This window comes from Scleropages formosus, chromosome 25 (assembly GCF_900964775.1).
Source record: "Scleropages formosus chromosome 25, fSclFor1.1, whole genome shotgun sequence".
NCBI classification, from domain to species: Eukaryota; Metazoa; Chordata; class Actinopteri; order Osteoglossiformes; family Osteoglossidae; genus Scleropages; species Scleropages formosus.
Genome location: NC_041830.1, coordinates 14,315,696 through 14,342,308, shown reverse-complemented (window position 1 = coordinate 14,342,308; position 26,613 = coordinate 14,315,696). Strand labels below are relative to the sequence as shown.

At 49.9% G+C, this 26,613-nt stretch overlaps 1 protein-coding gene across 37 annotated transcripts in view; it reads right to left on the bottom strand.

Moving 5' to 3' along the window:
* LOC108921597 (receptor-type tyrosine-protein phosphatase S-like) overlaps positions 1-26,613 on the bottom strand; it is a 182,902-nt gene that overhangs the window by 65,299 nt on the left and 90,990 nt on the right. For all 37 annotated transcript variants that reach the window (XM_029249118.1, XM_029249116.1, XM_029249122.1 and 34 more), the window contains 3 exons: positions 9,527-9,690; positions 3,130-3,275; positions 1,486-1,627 (listed from right to left, as the gene is read on the bottom strand). In XM_029249118.1, coding sequence (XP_029104951.1) covers positions 1,486-1,627; positions 3,130-3,275; positions 9,527-9,602 — 364 coding nt within the window. In that variant the 5' untranslated portion in view covers positions 9,603-9,690. The remainder of the gene's footprint in view (positions 1-1,485; positions 1,628-3,129; positions 3,276-9,526; positions 9,691-26,613) is intronic.

Below are 26,613 nucleotides of genomic sequence, written 5' to 3'. Positions count from 1 at the left end.
CTGCCTCGGGCTGGAGGGGGGGTTATAGCAAGGAGGGACTGTGCATACAAAGCTGTCACGTTCCGCAAAATGCGGGGAAACGTTGTGTTTTTCATTTTGAGCTCGGTAGCTGGATTGATGAGAGAAGAGACAGGGTGTAATCTGTGGGAGGGAAACCACAGACCAAATGCAGCTTGCGAAAAGTAAACAAGCGACCTAAAAAAAAAAAAGGGCAGAAGGAGTCCGAAGATTCCCACAGCAGGATACCGAAGGACACAAACACATTGGTTCTGGCATCAGCCGCCCTGAGGTCCATCTGTAATTCGGTGCCCTCGGCAGTGCAAACAACATACCAGAAGTGAGAGGATAATGAGGTATGGAATGGGCCAAAACAGCCCTCAAAAGGCCCCGATTTTCTCAAGGGTCAAAGGTCAGCACAGCCAAGTAAAGGCAGCAGGACTGTGACCAGTGTGCCAGGAAGGCAGCCAATTAACAGCCTGCTTGACCGAATCCCTGACCCCCGAAGCCCAGCTCAGGCTCTCCAAGACTTGACCAGCTCACCTCCACACATCCAAGCTCCATGTTGCTGACTCGTGGTGGACACATCGGTCACGTGGCCATTTGAGTGGCTGCTCTCATCTCCACCAATTAATGCTCATCTCACATGGCTTCCAACCATTTCAGGACTTGGAGGACAGTGAAGGATAAGGAAGAGATCAGCTCTAGCAGCATAGCTGTCAGTGTGTTACTAGAGAAGAATAGCCCTTTATTAGTATTATCATTTAGCCGATGCTTTTCCCAGCATCAGAAACTTGTGCACTAATTACAATGACTTACCCATTTATACAATGAGAGTTTTACCGTATCAGATTAGGTTAAGTACCTTGATCATGGGGAGTACAGCACAAGCTGAGATTTGAACCTAGGTGCTGTGAGTGTAAGGTGAGGGCTCTAACCACTACACCACCTGCTGCCCTCTTACACTACTTGCTGCCACTAACTGCTGCCTAATTTCACAAAATAGCTCGCTTTCTCGCTACAGCCTTCCAATCCTGGGGGGAAAGGTGGCACAGGGATGGCATGGCAGTTACACATACACACACACACACACACACATTGTGCAAGAGGAGCAAAACTCCACGGCACTCTGCTGATGGTGCAGTGACACTGGGTGCGAAGCAGATGGACAGGAGGCGATCCCCCAGCCACCGCCGTGCTGCCAAGCTCCCCATCCTCACGCAGAGCCGGGCCTTCTGCGCCCCTCCTTCTGGGCAGTAAACAAGGTGCGGGCTTGTTGGCTGCCAAGCCCACTGTTCTGCTGGAACCAGGCAGATGGTATAGGCAAGGAGATGCTAACACATATACACACACACACACACACACACACACCTGACAATTTAACAGCACTAGTACTACTGCTGCCCCGCTGTGCATCTGATAGGCCACTTCTAGTTGACTTCTCCCTGTTAAATGATCTCATCTCTTTGCCCCCCCAACCCCGCTCACCTCTGATGATTGACAGCTTGGCGGTGACTGTGATCTCATCTTCGCTGTTCTCTGCCTTGCACTCGTAGATGTTCTCATCGCGGGGGGCTCGCAGTGGCTGGATGCGTAGTACGGCCCCCGCTCCTTCATCGAACTCGATGGTCTGGACAGAGAGCAGCCAGGCATTAGAGATGCAGGAAGGGGCCCAGCAGCCAGGATCCACAACTAGAAAGGGTATTTTGGCTATACGAATGCAGGTGGCACAGCGGTTAACGCCATCAACTTCCCCTGAATGCACTCAGGATCCAGGTTCGAATCCCCTCTCCGACTGTAGTACCCTTGATCAACATATTTACCGTGAAATAATACAATGAAAATTACCCCACTGTCGAAAAGGGTAAATAACTACGTAGCTGAACATTGTAAGTTGCTTTGGAAAAGAGCATTTACTCAATAAACAGTGTAAATTTATATTGTGTCAAAATTTATTTTTATCTTAATTTTATGTAAATTATTTATGTAAATTATGTACATATATATAGATCTATGTCACTTAGCAGACATTTTTTCTCCAAAATGAGTAAATGTGGATGTATATTAATTTTAGAAGGTAAATTTATGTGCTCTAGGTAATGTATTACTCTTTCTATACAGTTACACACTGTCCAATCCTGAGTCCTGTTAAAAATTAATGACTAAAAAAATATTAGATGGTTGAATAGTGCAGAAAAATTGAATGTTTGCTTTTAATGTAGCATTTATTTTAATAATCATAGACACTATCAGTGTGTATATTTTAAATAGACTTATTCAGCGAGGGTGTTCCAAAAATAAAGAAGGAAATAAAAAAAAAAACATAACTTTAGTCCTGCAAAACTAATTTTGTTCACTGTGCCAAAGTTGAGGGAGAGTAAAAGCGAAGCGAATTCCGACGTTTGTCTCAAGCACTCTTCCATTTGTTCCTGAGCGATGCTCTCGCTCTCCTCGGCACGTTGTTAGCCCAGCGAGCGGCGGGGAGTTTTAATTAAGGCGCACTGCGCATCAATCAGGAGGCTGCGCCTGCCATCTGCGCAGCAGCGGCGTGAGTCTGCAGACAGCCAGTGTAAATAAAAACGCGGCATGTTTGTTGAAATGCTGCAGTGGCTGGGAAGGAGGAAGGAAGGAGCAAAATGTGCTAGTTGGGAGGGGTGTGCGGTACCATCTTGGGGCGGGGGGGGGGGGTTAGCTCCACCCCACCTTGAACTACATTCATTTTTATTCTTCTGATGCTTTTTCCAACACAACCTACAGTTGGTACACATTTATGTTAATTTAGGCACTTATACAGCAGGGTGAATTTTAGCTAAACAAATTCAGGTACCTTCAACAAGGGTGCTACAGCATTAGTGGGGATTCGAACCCGGGTCCTTCCAGCGCAAGGAGGTATTCCTAACCGCTAAGCCACTTTTCCCCTGAACTGACCATTTCATCGAAAGCTAAGATCTTATCCTTTTAGGCAGCGTCATACTTCACGGAAGAATTCAGAGACCATGCCCAAGTAGCGTCCCGAAGGGTTCTACAGCTGGGCCCCTCCCGGGACCATGTTACTTGCTACTCTACTTTTGGGCTACACGGTCGGTACCACTAGCGTGGACATGTACACGAAAGCACCGCGCATTGTCTCACCTCGATGCGCTGGGAGTTCACCTTCTTCCCTTTCTTGTTCCAGGTGACGCGGGGCTTGGGGTCACCTGTCGCCTGGCACACGAAGGAAACCACGCCCCCGGACACGCCCGTCTGGTCAATGGGCACCTTCGTGAACCGCGGTGGAGCTGCGGAAACAGGAACGCACCATGAATCACACACGTGGGACAAGGCAGCTGCGGCGATCGCGATTTTTGGCCGCTTTCCTGTGAAAGGAACGTGGGGTTGGAAAGGGCTCCCTCTTCTCCTTCGACTGTTAATCGACCATGTGCACGGGGTACAAAAAAAACGTCGGAAAGCACGGCGCCGGGAGGCTGAGCTGCTTACACCGAGAGGTGATGGGGAAAAAAAGCCAATGGATCACGACGACGGTAATTACAGCACAGGTGACATGGAGCAGCGCAGCGACGCCACCATGAATTATTGAACTTGGCCACGCGCAATAAAAGGTGGGAGCCTCGGGTGCCGATTTCAAAGTGGCCGATCGCGGCGTGTACCGAACGCCGTGGGCAGCACCTTGAGGAAAGAAGGCGGAGTTAATGACACAGCTCGACGCTCCATCAACGTGGAGCAAAAACGGAGGGAACCGCCTCGCCACCTAAACAGTGCGCGGGTAGGTCGGACGCCCATGTGCTTTGCAGACTGCTGACGGGGGGGTGGGTTCAGGTTGTGTGAGGTGAGCCGCGACTCCCCTCGGACGCATTTCTGCGCTTAAAGGTCAAGAGGTCAACGGCTACACAAGCAGGGGAAAACATGGAATGCGCACATTGGTATAAATGAGCAAACGCCCAGTGAAAACACACCGGGTTAATAATTAAGGGCCTGTGGGCAGGCTGGTTCTGGTGGTGATAAACAGCTGATGAGCAGGAAATGGCGCTTGTTAAGGGAAGGGGGCGGTGCCAGAACGAGCACACGGGTGGCGCGCCGTACCCCACACGTGGCGTGGAATAGAGGAGCAAATCAGACGCAATCGCAGACGTCTTCAATTACATGCCACCGTGGAGACCCCACGGCCCTCCCTGCAAAAACGAGAACATTCCAGAACCGGAACACCATGCAGGGCCTCGTCTTTCACCGTGAATGCTTAAAAAAAAAAAAAAAAGAAAAAAAAATCTGTGTGATGACCCATTGAAGGGAGGTATTAGGGCGCCAAATTAAGTAGGGCCGCCCTTGCTACCATAGGCGGTATCAGATATTTCCTGGAAAAGCTCAGCGCTTCTTTCTTGTGCCCTCAATTAGAGCAGAAACCTGAAAAGGTTTTTGCACCAGAGAGAAAGCCACTACAAGGTGGTCACTGGATCAGCACCTCGACATGCAAAGGGCCTGGTCAGCGCTGTGCTCCTCCACCACTGCCCGCCAGATGCTCCCCATGTTTTACCCTACCCCAGCCACCCAGAGCCAGAGAGCCCCACACCGCCTGATCGCTCCACGTGCAGAACGTTCCGGAAAGTGGGAGGGTGGGGGGCACTAAACGCTGTAAAATAAGTCATACTGTCATCAATTCAAAGCTTTTAACAGCGAGAAATGCCAATTATGAAGGAAATGGGAATGATGTGGAAAACTAGGAGCCATTCAGACCATTCTGCGGTTTTTCGGGGGAGTGCTCACATGAGGGGCCTTGTTCTGCAAAATGGGCACAAAGTGACGGAAATGTAGGTGAAAAAAGACCATTTCAGGGTATTATAGGTTCTCTCAATTATTTTTCAATCCCCAGCTGTAGATTTAATAAAGGGCCATCCCTGTACACCTTGAATTAGATGAATTTTTATTCCGCGGGGATTCTTTGGACGTCGAGACTGAAACGCGGCTCGGGGAACTCGACCGCTCTCAGTCGAAGAGGAAACACGAACGCAGAACTGAAATTAAGAAAAATTCTTCTTTCGACATTTACATGTCGACACTTAATTGCGCTTCTCCACCGTCACAGAGCCGTAACGTGGCTGCATCATTTAGAGGTCCGGTCGTGCCAAGACCACACACACACACAGGTCTCCGTCAGTGTAGCATCCCACTGCCGCAACACAGTGCCTCCAGGACACTGGCCTAAGCCATCGTTATGGAAACCAGGCCCCGCCCTCCCTCTCCCTCGCTCACACATGCCCCCCATGGGCTCCAGCTAATCTGCCTCTGGGAGGGGGTATCTGAGACAAAAAGAAAAGATGAAGAGGAGAAAGGGGTTGAAAGTAGAGTGGAGGGAAGTGTCAAAAAGGGCACGGAAAGCTGTCCCTGTGGACATCTGCGTGTCGACCAGGTGGCGGCCGGAGAGGGGGAGGGGGGTAAAGCCGTCCTGCCAAGAGGGGAGATGAGTCATTCTGCACCTAACCCCCCCGTCCCATCACATATGTGTTAATCACTGCTTTCTTCCATCCATGCCTGTGTCCTTCTGTCCAAACATCTCTTTGTCCTTCCATCCATTTCTCTGTCCGTCTACCCAACTATCTCTGTCCTTCCATCCATCCTTCCATCAATCCATCCATTAATCTCTCTGTCCTTCCATTCAGCTATCCATCTGTTCTTTAATCCATCCATCCATCCATCCACCCATCGCTCTGTCCCTGCCCATCCATCAAAAGTAACAGCTCCTCCAATGAAAGGCTCCCCTTGGTGCAGTCCACACCTCAGACACCACCAGTCATCACCAGGCTCCCCTCCAGGCACATTCATTCCTTTTGAGCAGAAAGAGTAGTTATGATGGCATCCCACTAAGCAGGACGCACACCAAGCGCCCCGGCACCCTTCAGCAGCGCTGGCCGGGCGCCAACGGCGTCCCCACTTTCATGGACCGTCAGCAGAGTCCTCCGGTTCCACAGGGACACCGGGCACGACTGAAGTAGCTTGTGTGTTTGAGCAGCGCAGACAAAGAAGATCAGCCCTTTGTGGGAGAAGAAAAGCAAAGTGTGGAAGGAGTGCCGGGTTCGAAGCGCTGCGCTCCCCGTGGGACTCGCGCTGCAAGAGCGCTGTGAACACACCAGCCGGCCTAAAAACACAGCACAGAACACATGTGGAGGAGGATGATGATGAGGAGGATGATGAACATGGGTATCACCAAATTTTAAAGTGAGAAAGTGTTTCTCCCTGGGGGGAGGGGGGTTCAAATGAACAAAGAGGAGACATGTTCACACACCTAATTCCACCCCGATTATTATTGTTAATATTAATAATAATAATATGTTCTATTCAGACACGTTTGTTCCTCAATAGTGTGTTTAGTGTAACGTTCCATGTTAGGACACTAGTCTTCATGTGTTTAAAATGCGGAAAGATAATTACATGAGAACGTTTTATTGATTTTCAGTACCAGAACCTGAGGGAGGCGAGCCTTGGGGTATTTTTGTTTATTCTGGTGAAGGAGTTTGGCACATTTTAGTTGTTTTGATTTTTTTAATCACATTTTTGGAGAGTTTGGATGAGCAAAATCCCAGGCTGTTATCCCCAGACTTATGTTCAGAAGTTCCCGTTTTTTACACTTCAAAGGTTTATTCTTCATGCTGTGTTTAAAGGTGTCTTTGAATGTTCACGGGTTAATGAGTACATTTCTGTCAATTATTTGTGAATTAATAGTAACTGAGTGCATGGCGACTGTGGGCTTTATGATGATGTTTTACAGAAATGGAGTCTGGTCTATATTGGGTATTGTTTTTGCATTCTTACATTTAATAACTGTATTTCATTTAATAAAGAAAGTGTTTAAACCCTGTTAGGTTTAAACACTAATCTACTTATAGTGATTTTCCCATTTAGCCTGGTAAATTTTAGAAGAAAACAGGGTAATACCTTGATCGAGAGTACAGCAGCAGCAGGAGGCTGGGATTGAACCTGCACTGATGGATCTAACCACTACGCCCCCTGCTGTCCCCTTCCCCAATGGTTGCTTGCTACTGCTGGTATTTCTCGACCCCCAGCACCTGTCCACTTGCCCAAGTTGACACCAGTGCTGTCACTTCTCCCCAAACACACCGCTTGAGGCCCGACTCTTCAAAGTAAGTCCCGCCCACCAAGCGTACCCCGTTCACACCTTAATCCCCAGCAAATCAACACTTGTGTTTGAGAAAGGCCGACGCCGTGCCAGACGTTCCACCGAACACCTGTGCGTATTTTCCTCAGGTATCCATAATATCACACAAACAAATATTGAAGAAACACTTCGGAACAAAAAAATACATATGCGGTAAATAATCCAACAGTTTTCCCTCCCTCTGTAAACGGGGCGGAAAAGAAAGACACTGCAGCTCTCGCTCGGCCGACTGCGGGAGATGAATTATTGAAGCGGTGCCCGTTGCTCTGGGCTCCGATCTATCGCAGTCGGAGTCACCGCTCGGGACGCGAGCCCAGCTTCCGCTCTTACGGAGATTGCAAAGGGAGGAAATAAGTACGCCAGTAAATAAATATTAACGAATTCCATAGTGCTTCATTAAAACGGAAATCTGATGCATTAGCACACAAACACACACACACACACACACACACACACACACACACACACCAGAAAAGTGCAACCCTGACCAGGAAATCTAGTCCTCTTAATGATTTGTGACTTAGAGCACAAAAGCTCCGCGAGTATGAAGCTCACTCAAGGTGTTTGTTTATGCATGCGCAAACGTATGCATTTACGCGTACGGTTATGCGTGTACAGATGTGCGTGCACATGCATTTATCTGTGTTTGATTTCAGGAGGAACACAGGAAAAAACTAAGACGCCTGTGGAAGCACAGGGTTGGGACTGGAGTCACAGGTGCGGAGCCATGATCCCCCACAGCCTTTCTCTCTTTGACAGTGATACAGGAGAGTCATGAAGAGGTGCATTATGGGAGCGAACGTCACCAAGGGCTGAGTAATGGGCGGTGAGTGGAGATATCTCTGCACTAGGGGTGGGGAAGTCCTCTTAAAGAATGCGTACAGCAACAGACACACACACACACACACACACACACACACACACACACACACACACACACACACACTCACTCGCTCACTCACTCCAGGCCTGAGGTGGGATGATTTATTCAGCATCTCTTTTTCTTCTTTCTGATTAAAAACTGTCTCCTTCGGGTTGTAATTTATGAGATGCGAGAGTGAGGAAGGCGAGGAATAGGGGAGAGAGCGGCGAAGGCACATCGTCTGTGTGTGAATGAAAACGAATCGCAAAACAGGCTGTGGGTTTCGGGCCACTGGGCGGGGCTCTGCTGTTGTGGGCGGGGCTCTGTTGTGGTGGGAGGGGCCTGACTGAGGGCGGGAGGTGTCTCGGCAGCAGGTGGGAGGGGTTAAACAAGAGCAACACTGAAAAGATTTTAAAATGGGTGAGAGCAAGGCCCAACCGTGAAAGGCGAGGGGGCGGGGCTTCAGGACTAGACAGGAAGCAGACTTCTGGATGGATTTGTAAGGATGGAGAAGGTTTGAGGGATCTGCTGAGCCTGACGGATCAATAGCACGGGCAGGATGGAGGAGGAGATCAGGGCCAACCGAGAAGAGGAAGAGCAGGGGTAACCCGTACGTTTCTGGCTGGTGGCTGTGCGCCACGGAAGGGGTTCGACTCTTTCCCGAGCAGCAACGGGGTCACCGGTACGGGAGGTATAAATAGGACGGGAACGACAGATAAGTGCTGCTGCCATATCGGGGCTCATCTGCAGAGGGCGGCGTGCGGGTCAGGCGACCAGCTGCGAGTGGGCGAGAACCTGGGATAAGCTCGTTTGTGTGAACGCTGCTCAGAGGAACAAAATAAAAAGGCAGCTGGAGCGATAAGGAGAGAACGGCTGGGGTCGGGGGAGGGCTCTCGCGTCTCTAAGATAAGTTTCCAGACGGAGAGATGCGAGCAGATAAAGGAGAAACGGTGACAAAGAAGGAACGTTGGAAGCTGCGCTCCACGCCGTGGGGTCAACCGCGGTTTGGATTAATACGTGCCACCCCTCCCCCACAAAATGTAGGCGGAGCTAAGGAAGGATGCGCTCTCGTGCCGTCGCCCCTAAGGTTTGTTGAGCTTCATCTAAGGCTACTTATGGACACAGTAACCATTCACACATGTGAAATATCTAACTGGTGAGGTTGAGGGGGAACATTTTAATGAACCTGTTACGTGGTACACATCCTTAACCGCTCCACCACTCATTTCCTCCTGCTCCCAGTCGGCCGTGATCCTGTCCCATGTTATCCCTGTAAAAGCCCAGGAGGCAGCCAGCTCCTTTATTTACCGCGCTTTGTCTTCAGGAGTGTTTCTAAACCCTTCTTAGAGGTGAAATGGTGCAGAACAAATCCGAACCCGGGGCTTCTGAACCGATGCGGCAAAGTGCTTGTTTGGTAAAGAGGGGTGCTGCGGCGTACAGAGCGCGCAGCAAACGTCTCTAAATAAGAGGAGTCCGACCAGGAGAGGACAGGAAGGACTTACATAAGGCAAAGCAGCTGGGCAGCAGCAGCGCCACCAGTGGCAGCAGGAGGCAGTGTAGGTGGCAGGAAGACCACATGGTCACTTTTGACCTTTGACCCGGCTGGAGAGCCGAGGCCCGGCAGGAAGGACGCGGGCAGGGGCTTCACACAAAACGTCTTGGCGCTCTGTTGGGAAGAAGAGAAAAAACAAAACATAAGGCATTAATTATTGGCAGTAGGAGGCGTAGTGGTTAGAGCAGTCACCTTGTAGTCAATTGACCTGGGTTCGAAACCTCACTCCTGCGGTAGAACCCTTGTTCTCTAAATGCGGTTCTTTTGCTTTTCTTTTCCCCACCACCCAAACACTCGTTTTTCCCTGCTAGCCACCGTAGAAAAAAAAAAAAAAAAAAACCTAACGAATGGAATGACAAACAAAATGGTCTGAAAACAAAACAACGTTACTGTCAATAAAACTCAGTCGCTGATGGACACGCTCACTGAGTCGATCGTAAACACGGCGGCGCGTTCAATACGTGCTGTCGTACAGCTGTCGACCAAACGTCGGGACTCAAGACTAATACAATAAGGCTGATAGGTTGATGCGAAGGCCGTCGTCAATCCAGATTGTCGCACGTCACATATGCTGTCAATTAAGGACTAACTGTATGTAGGACTAACTTAACATTGTAACTGACTTTGGACAAAACTGATGGGTAAATGAATAAATAATACTGCGGATTCCTAAAAAGATCCTTATGAAATGTAACTGTTTGGCATTATTGCTCAGACGCCCGGCGACATTGCAGGACGAACCTCGGAGTAGCAGGGAAATTCATAATTAATCTCTGTTCGCTCAGTCCTCTGGATCACCTCCACCAAAGGTGTATGGGGGAGGGTGGGCAGAAACCTTAATTAAAATGGAGCGTGGATTTAAAAAAGCGGCTGGCATGGCTTCGGGGGCCAGGAGGCACCGTCTGAACACGCACGCGTGACGCAAGCTGTGCCACGCTGGATTAAGGGTCCTCACAGGGCCTCGCGAGGGCCACGTCGGGTGGGAGGGGTCTCATCGGGATTTGCCGCATCCGGGTTGATCCGGGTGACGTTCATCCCCCTCCTCTGACCGGGCACGCATCTGCTGCCACTGTACAGATCCTCCTGACGGAGGTGTCCCCAAGCTACCGGGCGGAGGAGCCCCGTTGTATCTCAGCTGCCATCTTCTTAGCTTTTGGCTCAAAGTGTGATCACCGGGGGCTCATATGCACGCAAAGGTCTTTGCAGGACACCAGGAGAAGATTTTGCTTTAAAAATTGAAATGGTTCACTGTTCGGTGGCAGAACCTGTGTGCGTGGCTGTGTGTATGTGACAGTGTGCATGTGTCTGCTCTAGTGCAAGTGGGATGTGACAAGGGTGACTAGGTCGACCGGTGTCCACTCATCATCCGTGGGCCAAACACCTGCGCAGCCTGAGTGCAAACACAGTCGACGGTACGAGTGAGGTGGCACTCACCTCACTGTGCCGCGTGACCAAGGACCGTTAACTATTTCCATCCCCAAAAACCCTCGTCAAACAGAAATCCATTGCAGAGAATGTCCATGACAGATAATAAATTGAAATAAATTATAGTATGTGTGTGGGGCGGGGGGGCGCAGTGGGTCGGACCGGGTCCTGCTCTCCGGTGGGTCTGGGGTTCAAGTCCCACTTGGGGTGCCTTGCGACAGACTGGTGTCCCATCTTGGGTGCATCCCCTCCCCCTCCAGCCTTATGCCCTGTGTGTTGCCAGGTTAGGCTCCGGCTCCCCGTGACCCCATATGGGACAAACGGTTTTAGATGATGCGTGTGATAGTATGTGTGTGTATAGATATGTATATAAGTTATTATTACAAATCGCCAACACAGATTCTTGAGTCAAGGTCAAACAATCAGAATAAGCTGGTGTAATATAATATGACCACTCTATAAATTAATAAACAATGATCAATATATGAAAGCATAAATTAATTTATTTATTAATTTAGCTTATATATAAATGGTGTAGAGGAGCTGGTAGAAAGAGCTCCATCTGTGCAGCTATGGACCTGCCGATGTGGAGGAGTTGGAGGTCAGCAGGTGAGCAGTCTCATGACTCCCGGTGCTAAAATCTGCTCCCCCAAAGACTCTTAGCCACATCGTTCACTGTCCCAGAGGTCCCCCACAGTTGTGATGCCCTGCCTCAGAAAGTGGTGCATTCTGGGACACTTTGGCTAGCCACCATCTCCACTGCATGCGGTCCCGAAAAGTCAATTAGATACGCGTTCAACTAATTGATTAAAATGAATTGCTTGTTCAAGGAATTACTGCCTCGCACTGCACCCTACAAAAAATTAATGCGGCAGCTAATTAAACTCACACCATGCATGCAAAAACAAAATAATATCAAAAAGGCAAAGGAATCGCAGAAGCTGATCATATTTTCAATGGTGCCGACACAATCGATCGAACGTTACTTTAACCGGGGCTTCAAACCCGGATCAGCATTTAATTATCAGCAGAAATGAGCCTCCTTCATTACAAGCACAGCTGGAACCGTGGCCCACAGAGGCAGGGCTGGGATGCCAACATCTCCCTCACCCCCTCAGGAAGGAAAAAAAACCCAGAAGCCCACAGCACCCCCTCCAAACTCCAAGCTCATGCCAAATCTTAAACCCCGCGGAAACGGAATTTTCCAAGGAGATGGTCAGCATTTCCAGTAACTACAACGAAGTGAACAAAAGACCACCAGGGAAAGCCCACCCATGTGCCCACGCTCCACAGCAGCAACCAGCACTGAAAACATCAAGTGGCGGTGTGACTGCTCGCGTTGCTTATGTGTCACTCATAAAAGCATCACTCTTCGGTATGTAATCGGCTCAGTATTAAAGTCACTCATTTATCTGATGAGTTTCTCCAAGGTGATTTACATTGTGAGGTTTGAACCCTAAGCTGCTTACACTGATTTACCCATTTATACAGCTGGGTAATTTTTACTAAGGGTAAGTACCTTCACTGAGGATGCTACACAAGGAGATGGGATTCAGTCTCAGGTCCTTTGACTGCAAAGCGACAGCTCTAACCACTACGCCCCCTGATGCCCAATACAAAAAGACAGAAGGCTTTGGGGACAGAGCTTCTTAGAAGAGCAAAAGAACATTCCTGACTGCATCTGTGGAAACATACAATAAATTAAATGTCGGTTGCATCCCCTCTTCCCTCTTCTAGAATAAAGTCCATTCCTCAACTACCAGGGAACTCTTGAGAAGGTAAGACAGAAGGATCTTACTGTCCCGCACTGACATATAGAAATGCTGCTACATATCTCACTTCAGAGTAATCTCTCTTTCCTAATTAGACCTAAAATTATCTGCCTTTAAAGGCTCATTACTTTACACTCCTTTCAGTCATTTTAATTAAAAAAATGTAGGCTTAATTTTTTTTTCTATGCAGTTGCCAGGGGCTAATTTGCCAATAAAGAGGTTGTAGCCATCAAGCGAGGCCAGGCAGATGTACGCGCTCAATGGCGCATGGAGCCAGCAGAGATTTCCGCATGTGACGCCACGGGTGGCGCTGGGTGTTTCTCTTAGCGTCAGAACCAAGGGCTCGTTAATCACGTCCCAGCATGCAACAGTGCCCATCGCATTTGACCTCACATCCAGGGCTCATTACCGCAGACCCCATCAAGGAGACCCGGCAGAGCCCAAACTGATGCCCCCCCAACACAACACCCTACGAAAAACAATGTCTCGTCAGTCTTGTTTTCAACAGAGAGCTTTTTAAAAAATACATCAGCAGACAGCAAGACATCAATTATACATCTGAAACACTGACGCAAATGCTCTTCTGTGCTTAGTCAAGTGTGTTACCTTTTTGGATGTACCACGAAACATCTCCCCTAATGAGGCATCATGTACGCATAAGTGCTTCCCTTCCCCAATCAGGGTCAGTCCCAGTGCTGCTGAGTCAGAAATGAGTCCCAGTAAATAAAAGTTTGATAGGGTGCCTATGATGAGTCCCAGGCCCCCTCTCTCCAGGACATTAAGACAATCTGTCTGCCCCGATGCCGAGCGATTAAAAAAGTCATGAGCCTTTTGAGGCAAGAGGTACATCTTCAGAAGTGAAAATCCTATGCAGCTGCCCGCAAAGCGGTTAAGGACAAGGACTGGTGACACACTGGTGGCTAGAGAGGCCCTGCTGTGGTGTAATTCAGTAAGATCATTCACCTAAGTAAGTACATTAAAAAAAATACAGCTTACAAGGTAAAACTACCAGGGGTAGCTGGTAGCATAGTGGTCACAGTTGTTGGCTTTGGATCCAAAGGTTGCAGGTTTGAATCACACCTCCAACTGTAGTTCCCTTGAGCAAGGTACTTACCTTAAACTGCTCCAGTAAAATTACTCAGCTATATAAATAGTTAAATAACTCTAAGTAGCTTAACATTACAAGTCCCTTTGGAGAAAAGCATCAGCTAAATGAATAAATGTAAATTTATCCCACTGGAAATCACAGTTAAGCTATTAGGACAGTAGGTGGCATAGCGGCCAAAGCCATCACGTTATGGTCAAAGGACTCAGGCTTGAGTCCTCACTTTCACTGTAGAGCCCTTGATGAAGGTACTTACCCTGAATTGATACAGTAAAAAATGAGCAAATGACTGTAAGCAGATGTGTACAAACCTCAAATGGTAAATTATTTTGGAGAAATTTATCAGCTCATCAGGAATAAACAACTGAAATACGGGGGGGGGACAAAAAAAAAAAAAAAAAAAAATCGGAGAAACAGACCAATTCAAGACCTATGTCAACAGGGCAGCTCAGCACCGGTTTTGAGGAGTGCTTCTAAAAAGAGGCAGAGCTTACTTTCTATTAGCAGGGAGGTAATTGGCATCAGCATGGACAAAATACCATTGAACTCCTCAAGGCTCCATCCTCCCCGTTTCTGTTAGCCAATCAAAGCGTGGTGCAGGCGGATGCAAGAACATCAAACTTGCTGCCGGCCTGCTGAAAGCAACGGCTCACTGCTAAGATTTGCTGTAAAACATCAAGATCAACCCATGCCAGACGCTTGCTGCCCGCTATAAAAATTCAGCATGCGCTTGATACGTTTCCAGTCAGACAGCGGGGACAAATGCCTGACATTTACACCACACTCAACCAGCCCTGGGCGCCCTCGAAAATGCCACCACTACCAGGGACTCTTCAGCAGCGAAAATGTCACCGGAACAAATCGGTGTCATCACTGGCAGCCGTTACAGCCAGCGATCACGCCATTGGGTGCCATTTCAGGGATGCTGGAGACACGAGATGCGCCGTGCTCGGCCGCCGCCAGCACCTACGTCTCACGCTCACCTTTCGTCTTGTTAAAGCCCCGTAAGTCGCAGCATGTACTGCAAACATGGCAGCAGAAGAGGCTATTCCTAGGAGATGATGTCAGCCTCATCCAATGATATTCGATGACTGGATGCTGACAAAAGACTGATCGACCAAGATCCTGCAGCACAAAATGAGTCAAAAAGAGGGACAAAAAGTAACACCTTCAAAGCGGGAAATTCATTTCAGTATATGTGGCCTAAGGAGGAAGTGTGAGTTGCGCCCTCTGGAGACCAGAGTATTCTGTTTCCAAGCAACACGACTGCACTTTTATTAACATTCCAGGCTTTTGCTCCACGCAGAGCTCTGTGGAAGGCAGCCCCCCACCAGTCCTTCATGAGCTCGCAGAAACATGCACGTCTGCACTGGTGATGGCTCGCTGGCTCTCGTTTGGAAGGGTGGGGAAGAAGAGAGGGCTGGCAGCCGGCCGCTTTGCAGATGTCAAAAGAGAGCGCCTCCCGCGAGCCTTCTTATGTAAACGTTCTGTCCGCGAAATGACAATGACCAAACTGTTCGCGGGGAGCAAGGCCCCTCTCGACGAAGCTCGGCACTCTCTCCGACACTCACATAGGGAACAAGCCGTTCCTGCCAGTGTCCGCTGTGCAACCGGGAGTGCGGAAAACGTGCAGTTTACCAACACGCACAATTAAGCCCAGAAGGGTTTGATCAATTCGCAGCAGCAGAGCGGGACACAGACAAGTTCACGAGCGAAAAGACAAACAGACAAACACAAATCACTTAACTATCTCAGGGCTCCTCTTATCCAATTTTCATTTCATCTTTTCAGGGCCTTTCAGGGCAAAAGCATGGTAATTTGCATATCTCAAAAAGTGCCTATTTACAAAGCACTTTTTGAAAGCTCAAAGTGCAGGACCCTGCGGCTATAAACACTGAGGGCAGTTTTGAGAGAGGAACCTGCTGGCCGTCGCCGGTGCCTCCCACCAGTTGAGCTTTCTGAACAAGTTGTGGGCCCTCAAGGTGCCCTTTCTGCAAAGTGTTTGACATGAATGGAACGGAATTCGGTTTCAGGTAATTTCACAGCGTTCTTTGCAGGTGCTCCTTGAGGATCGCCACATGGAAAGAAGTCTTCGAACCAGACTCCTCGAGACACTCTGCTCAGCTGATTTTCCCATTTTGGTTGCTTCCCTGGTTTTCGTTTTCCTTTTTCGGCGGAGAAGATTTCCTTGTGTCTCTAGGCTTACCAAGATTACTGTCTTTCTAAAACCCTGGTTAGACTAAGAAAAGGAAAATCATATTTAAGGTGAAACACAGGTCAGAACTGTTCAAAAACTGAACAATAATTACATACAGATGTGAGGGTGCATTCACGGCATGTTCCAGACTTCCAAAGGGTGGTTAGGTGGGTCCTTGGCACTTGTTAGCTAAATGACTCAGGTGTGGGCGAGTTCTGCAGTCCGGCACGGCTTTTCCAACGGCTCCCACAGAGACACAGGCCACGTTGTGCTTCCCGGCACGGGGCCTCGATAAAGGGCCATTGTGAACACACTCCATGGTGGAAGGAGAACAAGGTCAGCGTTGTGGCGTGCTGTTGATTGTGCTCCCGTGAACCCACTCCCTACTCCCACAGTGTAACCCCCAGCCTCACACACTGGACTTGCGGTTCCAGAAAGTTATGCAGCTTAATGTCAGCCCCAGTTTGCCTCCAGCTCTGAATCTTTCGTCTTTATCGTAACTCACTTACCATGGGAGGTGCTCCAGGACAGAGGGTCAGAGGTCAGAGGTCAAGCAGCTGGTAAAGCGCTTTAAAGGCCCATTTCGGTCTGTTGCATTCCAAGCCTGCAAAGGACCTCGTGTGTCGCTTTATTTTTAACATGGGGAGGCGTGAGCGCCGAGTACGCCGTGAATGAAGCACAAGTCCTCATGAACTTTTAACACATCGAGAATTGCCCTTCTTTTGTTTTTGGACTGTCACAGTCACAGCTGCTCAGAAACACCTACATGCGGCAAAACTTCAGACCATATGGCGGGCGAAAAAGCTGCTTCTCAATTGGTGAGTCCAGGCTCAAGGTTATTTCGCCACATGGACTCAGTCTGATGCTAATGTTTAGTGCACGCAGGGGGTCATCAAGACTGTTTGAGAAATATGTATAATATACAGTATAATTTACTGCAAGTCAAAGTGTACCACTGCTGGCATCTAAAAATACCTGCTGAGTGAAACCATCTGAGCACAAATGTTCATTCCCTTGCACGTAAATAGACCGTAAGCACAGTTTCCTTAAAGCTGAGGTCTAACAGACCTGTAGGTTTTATTAGTGGAATAAAAGTCACGTATCCAGGGAACATGGAGTGAGAGAGGGGAGGGGAGATTTATGAAAGGAATGCAAATGGTTCCCCAGCCCTCCTAGATCATATGGGTTCAAATGCAGTGCATGTCAGGAATAATAAAAAGCAGAATGGCCAGGGTATTAGCGTGGGGATATGTTGAAAAGGTGGTCTCTTCTGTTGTGAAAGCACCGTTACCAATTCCTCTAAAATCCTACTGGGAACTGGGGCTTTACAGGAGCACACGTGAGCAACGGGCCACTTGGATCAATTCCTGCCAGCCCACAATGCCTTGCAAAGACTGTGAGCACCTACACCTCACAGTAAAGGCGATTGGTTGGCCCCCTCCCCCGCGGCCGAGGTGCTGTCAGCCAGCTCAGAGTTAACTGTGTAGGCAGGTTTAATCTAAATCACTTTCAGGAACTGCAAAGTCTTAAATTAAAGAAAAAGAAACACTTCAGGAGGGAAAAAAAGAGACTACCTTGTTTTTTTCCCCCCTCCAACCACCTGCCTCTCAGCCTGTGTTGGCAGCGAGGACTGAGACCAGGACTGCACCAACGCTCAAGTTCCTCGGGAACATTCTGGTACACTGGTAACATGCCAACTCGTACATCTCCACCCCTCTAACGTTTAAAATGCAGGGTGCACTCTGTCACCCTACTCTGATTGGCCAGTAACTTTGAAAACCCCACCCCCTTTCTATTTAAGATACAGACTGCACTTTTCTTGCCCCACTCTGATTGGCCAGAGCCTTAGAGAACCCTGCCCCTTTTCCTTTTAAAGATGCCAATAGCACTATTCTTGTATTGTGCTACTCCAGCTCACGGTTTCCAACTCGCCGTAACTCAAAGAACCGGTTCGATCCATCCCAAAAGTGTCTGGCATGCCTGCCGAAAGGGCTCTAGGACAGTGCAGCTGTGCAGCGGCTGTGATGGCACCGCGGGCGCTACTGTTTCAGCCACTTGGTGGTGAAGGAGGGGGTGCTTTGGGTGCCGTTGGCCTCAACAAAGTGCAGCCTTTTGTCCCGGGGTGGCTTTGCTTGCTAAACTGGGCCTCCGTGGAAACGTGGGGGAGCGAGGGCACCGCGCCTCCAGCTCACTGCCGGACCGCGGAGACAACAAGCTTAAACAGGAGCAGGCTGCCACTTCGGAACACGAGGAGCTGCCCGGCACTCCTCAGGAGCCCTCCGCAAGGGGCCGGCTAGTCCATATGGTCCTGCCCAAGCCTAACAGCTCTGTGACTAGAGCCGTGTGTCTGCGTGTGAGTGCATACGCACGTGTGTATGCGTATCTGTGTGGGCGTACGTGTGTATAAACGGCGGTGGTGCCTATAAATAGCAACCGTGACCCGACCACCCCCTCCGTCCACCCTCCCTTCCCCTCTGGCCCCTCAGGTTGCATCCAGCCACAGACAGGGGGCGTTCTGAGCAGCATCGGCTCGCTGCCACGTCAGGAGACCAAGACGAAGGCACCTTTGCGGCAGCCTCCTGCCGATCTCCTTCCTGAATCAGCCAATCACTGTCACCTCCTTACTCAGGAGGAGCAGGGAGCACTTCTCCGCAATTCTGTCTCAGGGATGGGGGAGTCGGGGCATGCCTTGTGGAATGCGGAGACTCTGCCCCGAAGTCACTGCTGCCTACACGTGGACCCCTATTCCAGGAGTCGGTCGGCCTCGCACTCTTTCAACAGCTGGGTTGACAGCACTCTCAACGGGGAGTCTGAACCCACCCCGCGGTTTACATTTACAAATATTCATGTAGCACACACCTTTGTCCACAATGACGTACAGCTCAAAGTAAACAAAAATGAATTTCACATCAGATAAAGGACTCGCACACATACACATGACTGCTGAAGCAAGGCTTATTTGTTTGATACAGCCCTTTTCATGGCTCACATTTTCCAGCAGCTGCCTGTAGAAGTGACATACAAATGGAAAGTATGTAAATTAAAGGTCGCAGGTGGGGAGGGACAGTCTCTGCATGCAAGGGCCTTGCAGGTGACAACGTGATGTCGATCCTGCAGACGACACTACCGCCGGGAGGCGACATCGACGACACTAACGCTCGCAAGCCGGTAATTTAAAGACACTTACGGGCAAGAGCGTGTGCCCGTGGAGAGGGCGACCACAGTCCGCCCGCCACCCCCACTACCTCCCGCTGTAATGCAAACCAGCTGCGTGAGTCTGGGACACAACCTGAGCACATGGAGAACACTGCCCCTTTTGTGTGTCAAAGACATCCCCCACCAGCGGCTTTTACTCAAAACCTGTGGCTCCCCTGCCCCGTCTCACTCACAATTCCCCATTCCTCATACCTCACTCCCCGTTCACGTTTCATCATCTTTAGTCCTCCTTCCTTAATCTTTATTACCATTCCCCACTTCATTTCCCGTTTTCACCATTCCTCGTTCCTCAATCACTACTCCTCATTTCCATTTCCTCTTCATGTCACTTCCCCCTTCATATCACTGAGAATACACACATTTGGACGGACCCCCACTACAGTTAAGAGCCCATGTGTCCACCAGCAGCTCGGCATTAATTTTGAGAAACACATTTTGTAACTGGGCGGCACAGTGGCGCAGCAGGTAGCACTATTTCCCTACGGTGCTTGGGCTGTGGGTTCCAATCCAACTCAGTCTGTATAGTTTGTGTGTTCTCCATGTGTTTACTTGAAATTCCTCCCACAGTCCAGAGACATGTGTTTTAGATGAACTAATGACTTTAAAGTAAAGTAGTTTCACTGTGTGTGTGTGTGTGTGTGTGTGTGTTACCTTGCTCTGCTGGGTGAATGACTGTAGGGAGTTTACTACAGTGTAATTTAACATTGTTATATCTTGGACAAAGGTATCAGCTAAATACAAAATAGTAATTGTAGCCAAAAAAGGATCCACTAAATGAATAAATACTTTGCTCTTGTGTAGGAGAAAGTTGACAGGAACTAAAGGAGATGAGCAGGAGGGAGGCGGGACATGCAGGGCACAACCAATCAGAAATTTGAAGTACACTTGAAGGACAGGGCTCTTTAGCCAATGAGCAGAAGACAGGTCACAGCCTCTTACCTTCAGCATGTACACCTCCTCCATCCCACCAGATCTCCCTCCTTGTACAATTGGCACAAGTCAAAGATAATAAGAAGCTGGATGGGGGGACTGCAGCGTGGGTGCTAGGTAGCGTAGTGGTTAAAACTCTTGCCTCGCAATCGAACAGCCCAGGTTCAAATCCCACCCTGCTGATGAAGGTATTCACTCTGAACTGAAAAAGTAAAAATTATGCAGTTGTAAAAGTAGGTAAATAATTGCGGGATTGTACAAAATTCGACACCCCTTTCCATGGGGCACGTTGCAGGAAGGGTCCTGGTGCAGATGCTATCCACAGAAGTGCTTCCACATTCTCTCTCTCTCCTGCACATGCAGGTTAGCACGATGCCTGTTCCTCCAAACACACACACACATCTCCATATACCCACAACCACAGGGAAGCCACTGGGCAAACACGATTACGAAAGGACTTGTGAAAAGGCCAGAAAAATAAGGGTTTGCGTTCACCATATGGGACAGACAACAGTCAGGCAGTGACAAAGAAGCCAGGAAGACAGACGAAGGGCTGTGGTGAAACCAAAATCCTGCTGCCACTGTGTTTTCCTGCAGTTATCCGACGCCCTTCCTAAAAATAGAGCGGCTGTAATGACCCTCCAGCCTCCTGGCAAGGAGCGCATCGGCCGCTGGTTCGCTTCCCCGCACTTTTGGGTCTGAATCATCCCGAACTTAACGTCCTTCCCAAGAATTGAGGAAGACTGATATTCGGCCTCCGAGGGCCCCGCTGAGTTTGACTGATGACACCCTGCAGGCGTCGAGTCGTGTGCCGAAGCACTGACGCCACCCCGTCCATGGAGGTCACGGGGGGGAGGAGCCGGGGGGCTTCCCATCAGCAGCCGCTATGTTTTTATTATAGGTGGGGTCACGGGTGAGGGGTTCGCAGCTACACCTAGGACCGGGATGTGTGCACCGAGCACCGCGGCGACCCCGGAAGGGCGAGTGTTTGGATCTAAAGACCAATCAGAGATCCCGGGGCAATAAAGAGGAGAAAGAATGATGGTAACAAGAGAGGAAACATCTCCTCGCACAGACCCACCAGGAGATGTTCCATTCATCTGGGTTTGGAAATGGCAACGCCTCGTTAGCGTGGAACCTCAACCGCAAACGATTAACATGCAGCCGCTCGCCTATTTCCCACACAAATACATCATTATTCCCACGTCTGAAAGCACCTTCAGCTACTCTGCCATACAGCAACGATCTAACGGGAGCGTCCCGGCAACGGCACTCGCTTTTTTCCCCCCTCAAAGTACTAAATGTAAACAACACTCCTCCCCAAAACCTTTTTCGACCCTCTTTTTTGTTTATTAATAAAACATTACGGGGCACACGGGTTCTGGCTGCTGTCTTCGGTTAATTAACGGAAAGGCTATTAGATTATTCACAGGGAATTTAACAAATAATCTGGACCTTGTCCACGAGGACTCTGGGACTTCATAAATATTCAGCAGCTGAGGGCAGCCACTTTGGCCCTTGCAGATAAAACGAGGATGTTGTGAGGGAAGGGGCTGCACAAGTACGCAGGAGTGTGTGTGTCGGGGATGGGGGCAAGACACAGCCCCTGAACCTCGGCCACTCGGCCCCTTGACAGCCAGGACCAGCGAGGGGCCTGTTTTTCTCAGGACTCAGGAGATGCATCTGTGTGTGTATGTGTTATGGCCATGAGAAGCAGTCACCTGTAACAAAACGAGCTGCTCTGTAAATTTCCTTTGTTTGCGAGTCGAGCTCTAATCAGACGGAATGGGTGGGTTGACCGGTGGGGGGGACATGGATAATCTCCCCTGAACCCCTGCTGTGCCAAAAGCCCACCTGCTAGCCCTTTGATTTCCACATTAACTACCCTCCCTGCAACTCATAAGCAGTGTATCGATCACTTATGAGAGAACTCCCAGGTGTCTTTGCAGCGCTCGTGCTTCAGCCAACCGTCCAACTCATCTCTGCGGGTCGCCCACTTTGCTCACAAATCCAGCTTTCGCTTGTTAGGTCATGTCCCACCATGGACCGAAATCTCGACCGGCGCACCCTGTCTCACACCCCGTGCTTCCAGGATAGGCTCTGGACCGCTGCGACCCTGCTCTGGAAAAAAACACTTATTAATAATGGATGGATTTTGGTCGTCGGAATCCCGAACTGGGGAATTTGCGGAGTTGGAGAGAAGGGCCTGGGAATCTGAAAGGGAAAAAAGCGTGAAGAAACAGGAGGAGAAGACGGGAGAAGGAGAAAAACCAGCGGGGCGTCCTTGAGGAGGGCTACACAAAAGGTGCAATTATGCTAAATGAGTTTTGTTTACGCAGCAGCCTGAGCGGGCTGAGCACTGTAATTTTACTGCTCGCCCTGCAACCCTCTGGGAAGCCGGAGCTCCAGGACTCTGCGCCTGAACCCTCTCAACGCTCCGGCTGGAATTCTCCCCGCCACTCCCTCTTCTTTTTTAGACCGCGTGGACGGGAGTCCTAATGGGCAGGATGGGCAGGGGCCTCGGCAACAACGCTCTGCCTGTCCTGACCCCCCACCGAGCAGCTCGATAAACTTAATCCATCGCAGGCAGGCAATCATTCGGAACACGACCAGGGTTCTGACGTTTGGAAAAACACCGGCGCTGTGAAGCCACCCTTCCTGTCACCTCGACCGTTTTCAGCTCGAGTCCAAAAATTTTGCTCGCCAGCGGTTTTCCGTTTCAAACGCCACAGCCAAATCTGGAGGCCAAACGAAAAACAACAAAACCACAAGAAGGAGTGTGGATGGAAGTGGCTTGGACGGCCTCACCGGGAGGGAGGGAGGGAGGGAGGGAGGGGGGCGGCGGGGCGCTCGAACCAACAGCAGAGGGTGTTTACTGGACACATACACATCACGTTAACCCTCAGATCACTGAGCAGAGAGCTCCGACTGTCAAATTTCAGATATAAAAATGAAATAAAAGTGACTGGCAGGGATATCAGTACAGTCATGAGACACTCAGCAGGTGGCGTAGCAGTTAGAGCTGCTGCCTTGCAGTCCTAAGTACGAGGTTTTAAATCCCTGCTCCTGCTGTAGTACCCTTGATCGAGGTGCTTACCCTGAATTGATGCAGTAAAACTAACTATGCTGAATAAATACGTGATTCGATGTAATGGCTTATTGCACAAAAACGACATGATAGTCGCCTCGGAGAAAAGCACCGGATACAAGGACAAAAACAAAGATTCTGCAGCTCCGGCCTGGTTCGGTACTTTGGAACAGGAGTCCGAGGACCTGTTCTCCGGGGACCTCCCGACACCTGTAGTTTCTGGCAGGACGCGTAGGAGCAGAAGCCTCGCCGGAAATGCGGAGCGGCCCGGGTGCCGGCGGAAGGAGGAATCCGACGTGCAAAGTAAAGGGGATTAAAGTCGCTCCGTCTCCAGCGCTCTTTCATCTCTCATTCATATCCTCAGCATCCTTCCACAGGCCGTAAGCTGATAATCTGTGACCTGAAGAGACTCGCAGAGCCGGTACTGCGGCGCATCGCGGTGGAAGCGGCGCGGCATCGGGGCCAGGGGGCCACAGCTCTGCGTGCGGAGCTCAACGCTGCGGCTCGAGATGCACCAATGCACGGGAGTTTTTATAAGTCGCCCCCGAGCAGGTTGGCGAGTCTTACAACACGCTGCTTATAACATCGAGCGTTGAAAGAGGAAGAGGAGCTCTTTTTACCGGGGCCCTCCTGTATTTCCCAGCACCGTGCAGCACCGACTCGGAATGCTCCCGGTCACACGCATTCCTGTACACGCTCCGGGGCTGCACTCGGGATCCTGCCACGCCGCTGCACGTCCGCCTCGGAACACATCTAATTAAAATTGCGCTGGGAAGCAAAACACTTAGCGCTGGAGCCGACTCAAAGCGCTGGACGGAGAGTGCAAAAACAATGGCCCTTGGCGACCGCCGGCGTTACCGTGGACTGAAACGCTACTCGATATTTGCCAAAGTCTGGATTGCCCAAAATCCTGCTTTGCTGCAGAAGATCACAGTAAAAACTGGTCACGCTGGAATAGCTATGTTCTCTTCAGGTTTTCAATACACTCAAAGCACCCAGGTTCTGCTGTAGTGCCCTTGATTAAGCTGCTTACCTTGAACTGACGCAGTAAAAATTACCTAGTTGTACGAATGGGTGAATCGGTGCAAGAACCAAAACGTTTGCTGCCTTGCAGAAGTGTGAGAAACTTCCAATTAAATGCAAATAAATGTACATGAGAAAGGATAGGAGGGGACCTGTCCTATGCTCTAAATACCCCCCCACGTCCATCTAGCAGGACAACGAGCACCTTCTCTAGTTAGGACCTCTATACACGGTTAGAAAAACTAATGAACAAATAAATCAGGTAAGTACCTTCCGGAAACAATACGGCCTTATCGTTCTCATTTCCATCAGAAAAACACTGAAGCTGGGAGAAAGATCTGGAAACGTCACGCTCCTTTCTTGAGCGCGATGGCTCTGCGCACCCTCACAAAGACAAAGGGGCGGCATTCCGAGAGCGCTATTAATCACCTTTAGTGCTCTCCCCCTTTCTACGGACCCACAATGCCAAGCGGAGAGACTCTTTACGCCAAATCTTTTTCTGCGTGTAACGCTGCGGTCGGAGCGTCACTGTGCCGTGATTTACGGCGAACACCCTTTTCCTTTATAACCGGGGCCAATGTCTCGGCTTAAAAGGCGTTGTTCCCCTGAAGCGCGGAACGGCCCACGGACCCGACTCGGTGGCCGTTATCTTTGAGACCGCAAGCCAGTCGTTGGTGGGTGGGGGGGCAGGGTGAAGAATGGCGAAGGCCAACGCGGTCATGTCTTCCTGCCTGGAGACGCTTCAGTACAGAACCGTTGTTACCACAGGATTGATTCTCTTCACACTCGTAGCATCAGAAAGAGCAGTGACTGGGGTAGGGAAATACCGTCGTATTGCTGATCGAACCGCGATGCACGTTATAATTTATTACCACTTTCATTTTGACTGTAAGCGATTACTTCGGCATCCCTCTGCTCGTTGCCATTTACGCCCCCCCCCCCCCAAAAGAAGGGGTCCGCACTCATTGCCGCACCTTTATCTGCAATGCAAATCACTTCAGCAGCATCCATCCACCTTCTGCTCCCCACCGCGCGTCCCCTCTCTTCCCCTTTGTGTCTTTTTCGAGGGCGGTGGGGGGGGTCAGATGGGTTCCCGCGAGCTGGCAAAACACACCGATGAATCCGCTTCCCGGCATCCCTTTGTGACGACTCGCACAATCGTCCACGACGTGTGGGGTCACCACGATAAACGGAAAACACACGCGGCCGCAATGGTGGTCTGCCGGGGGCGGCAATGAATCCGTTATCGTAACAGGAACGACCTCAACGAAGGCTTTAATGGGAAACACCGGCCCCACGTTTATAAAAGAGGCAGATCCCTCCCCACGCCCCCCCCCCGTCCCTCATCTCCCGTTGTTCTGCTCAGGACGGCCACTGGAAAGAAGCCCCAAGCTCCCAGAGCTCGGTCGGGGGTCTTTCCTGAGCAAGGCACAGTCTCCACCGAATGGACCGCTTGGACACGGGGTGGGAGGGGGCTCTCCCTGTAACCTTGACGCCAGCGAATGCCCTCTAACAAGCCCATGCACATCTAGAAAGGTAAACACACATTACGCAGGTGATCTTTTACTCGCGCCGACTGTTCGGCTGCCGTTCCCTCCGCAGGACACTTAGGGCTGACATCAGGATCAGGCCAGTAAAAACACTGTATAAAAGGGCAAATCACTGCCAACTGCTTATTATACAAACCCAGAGTTATAAGTTGTCTGGAAGAAAAGTGTGAGATAAATGAATAAATAATAACTGTGGTTGGTTAAAGACAACAGTGGAAGAGCCAAAAAAAATTCTTAAAATTATAGTTTCTGTTTTCATCCAGTTCCTAATGGACCCATCGTTGTCTTTGTTCACAAAGATATAATAACGATTTAAAAAAAAAAAAAAAAAAACAGTATGATGGAAAACCGTAACAGAGGGCCAGGTGGGTGGCGAGTTATTTCCGGAACACACAACACACCACTGCTTTCGGGCAACTTCTCACCGGTGCGATTCCCAGCTTAGACGAGATTTTTTTGGTCATTCTGGTCTTTTGTGCGCCGGCGGTGTGGTGCGCTTCCTCACCAAGCTCCGCCCCCTTCGGAGAGCCAGCGACCGCTAATGGCTAAGGGCCTTTCACGGCGATCGATAAAAGGGATCCGGAAAAAGCGCTTCCCACACGGCGACGCAGCCGGCGCGGGAACATTCGCGGTTTCGTTTACATTTATTTATTTAGCAGATACTTTTCTCCAACGAAACTCACCACGTTCAGCCACCAACGGTGATTTACCCATTTTTACAGCGGGGTAAT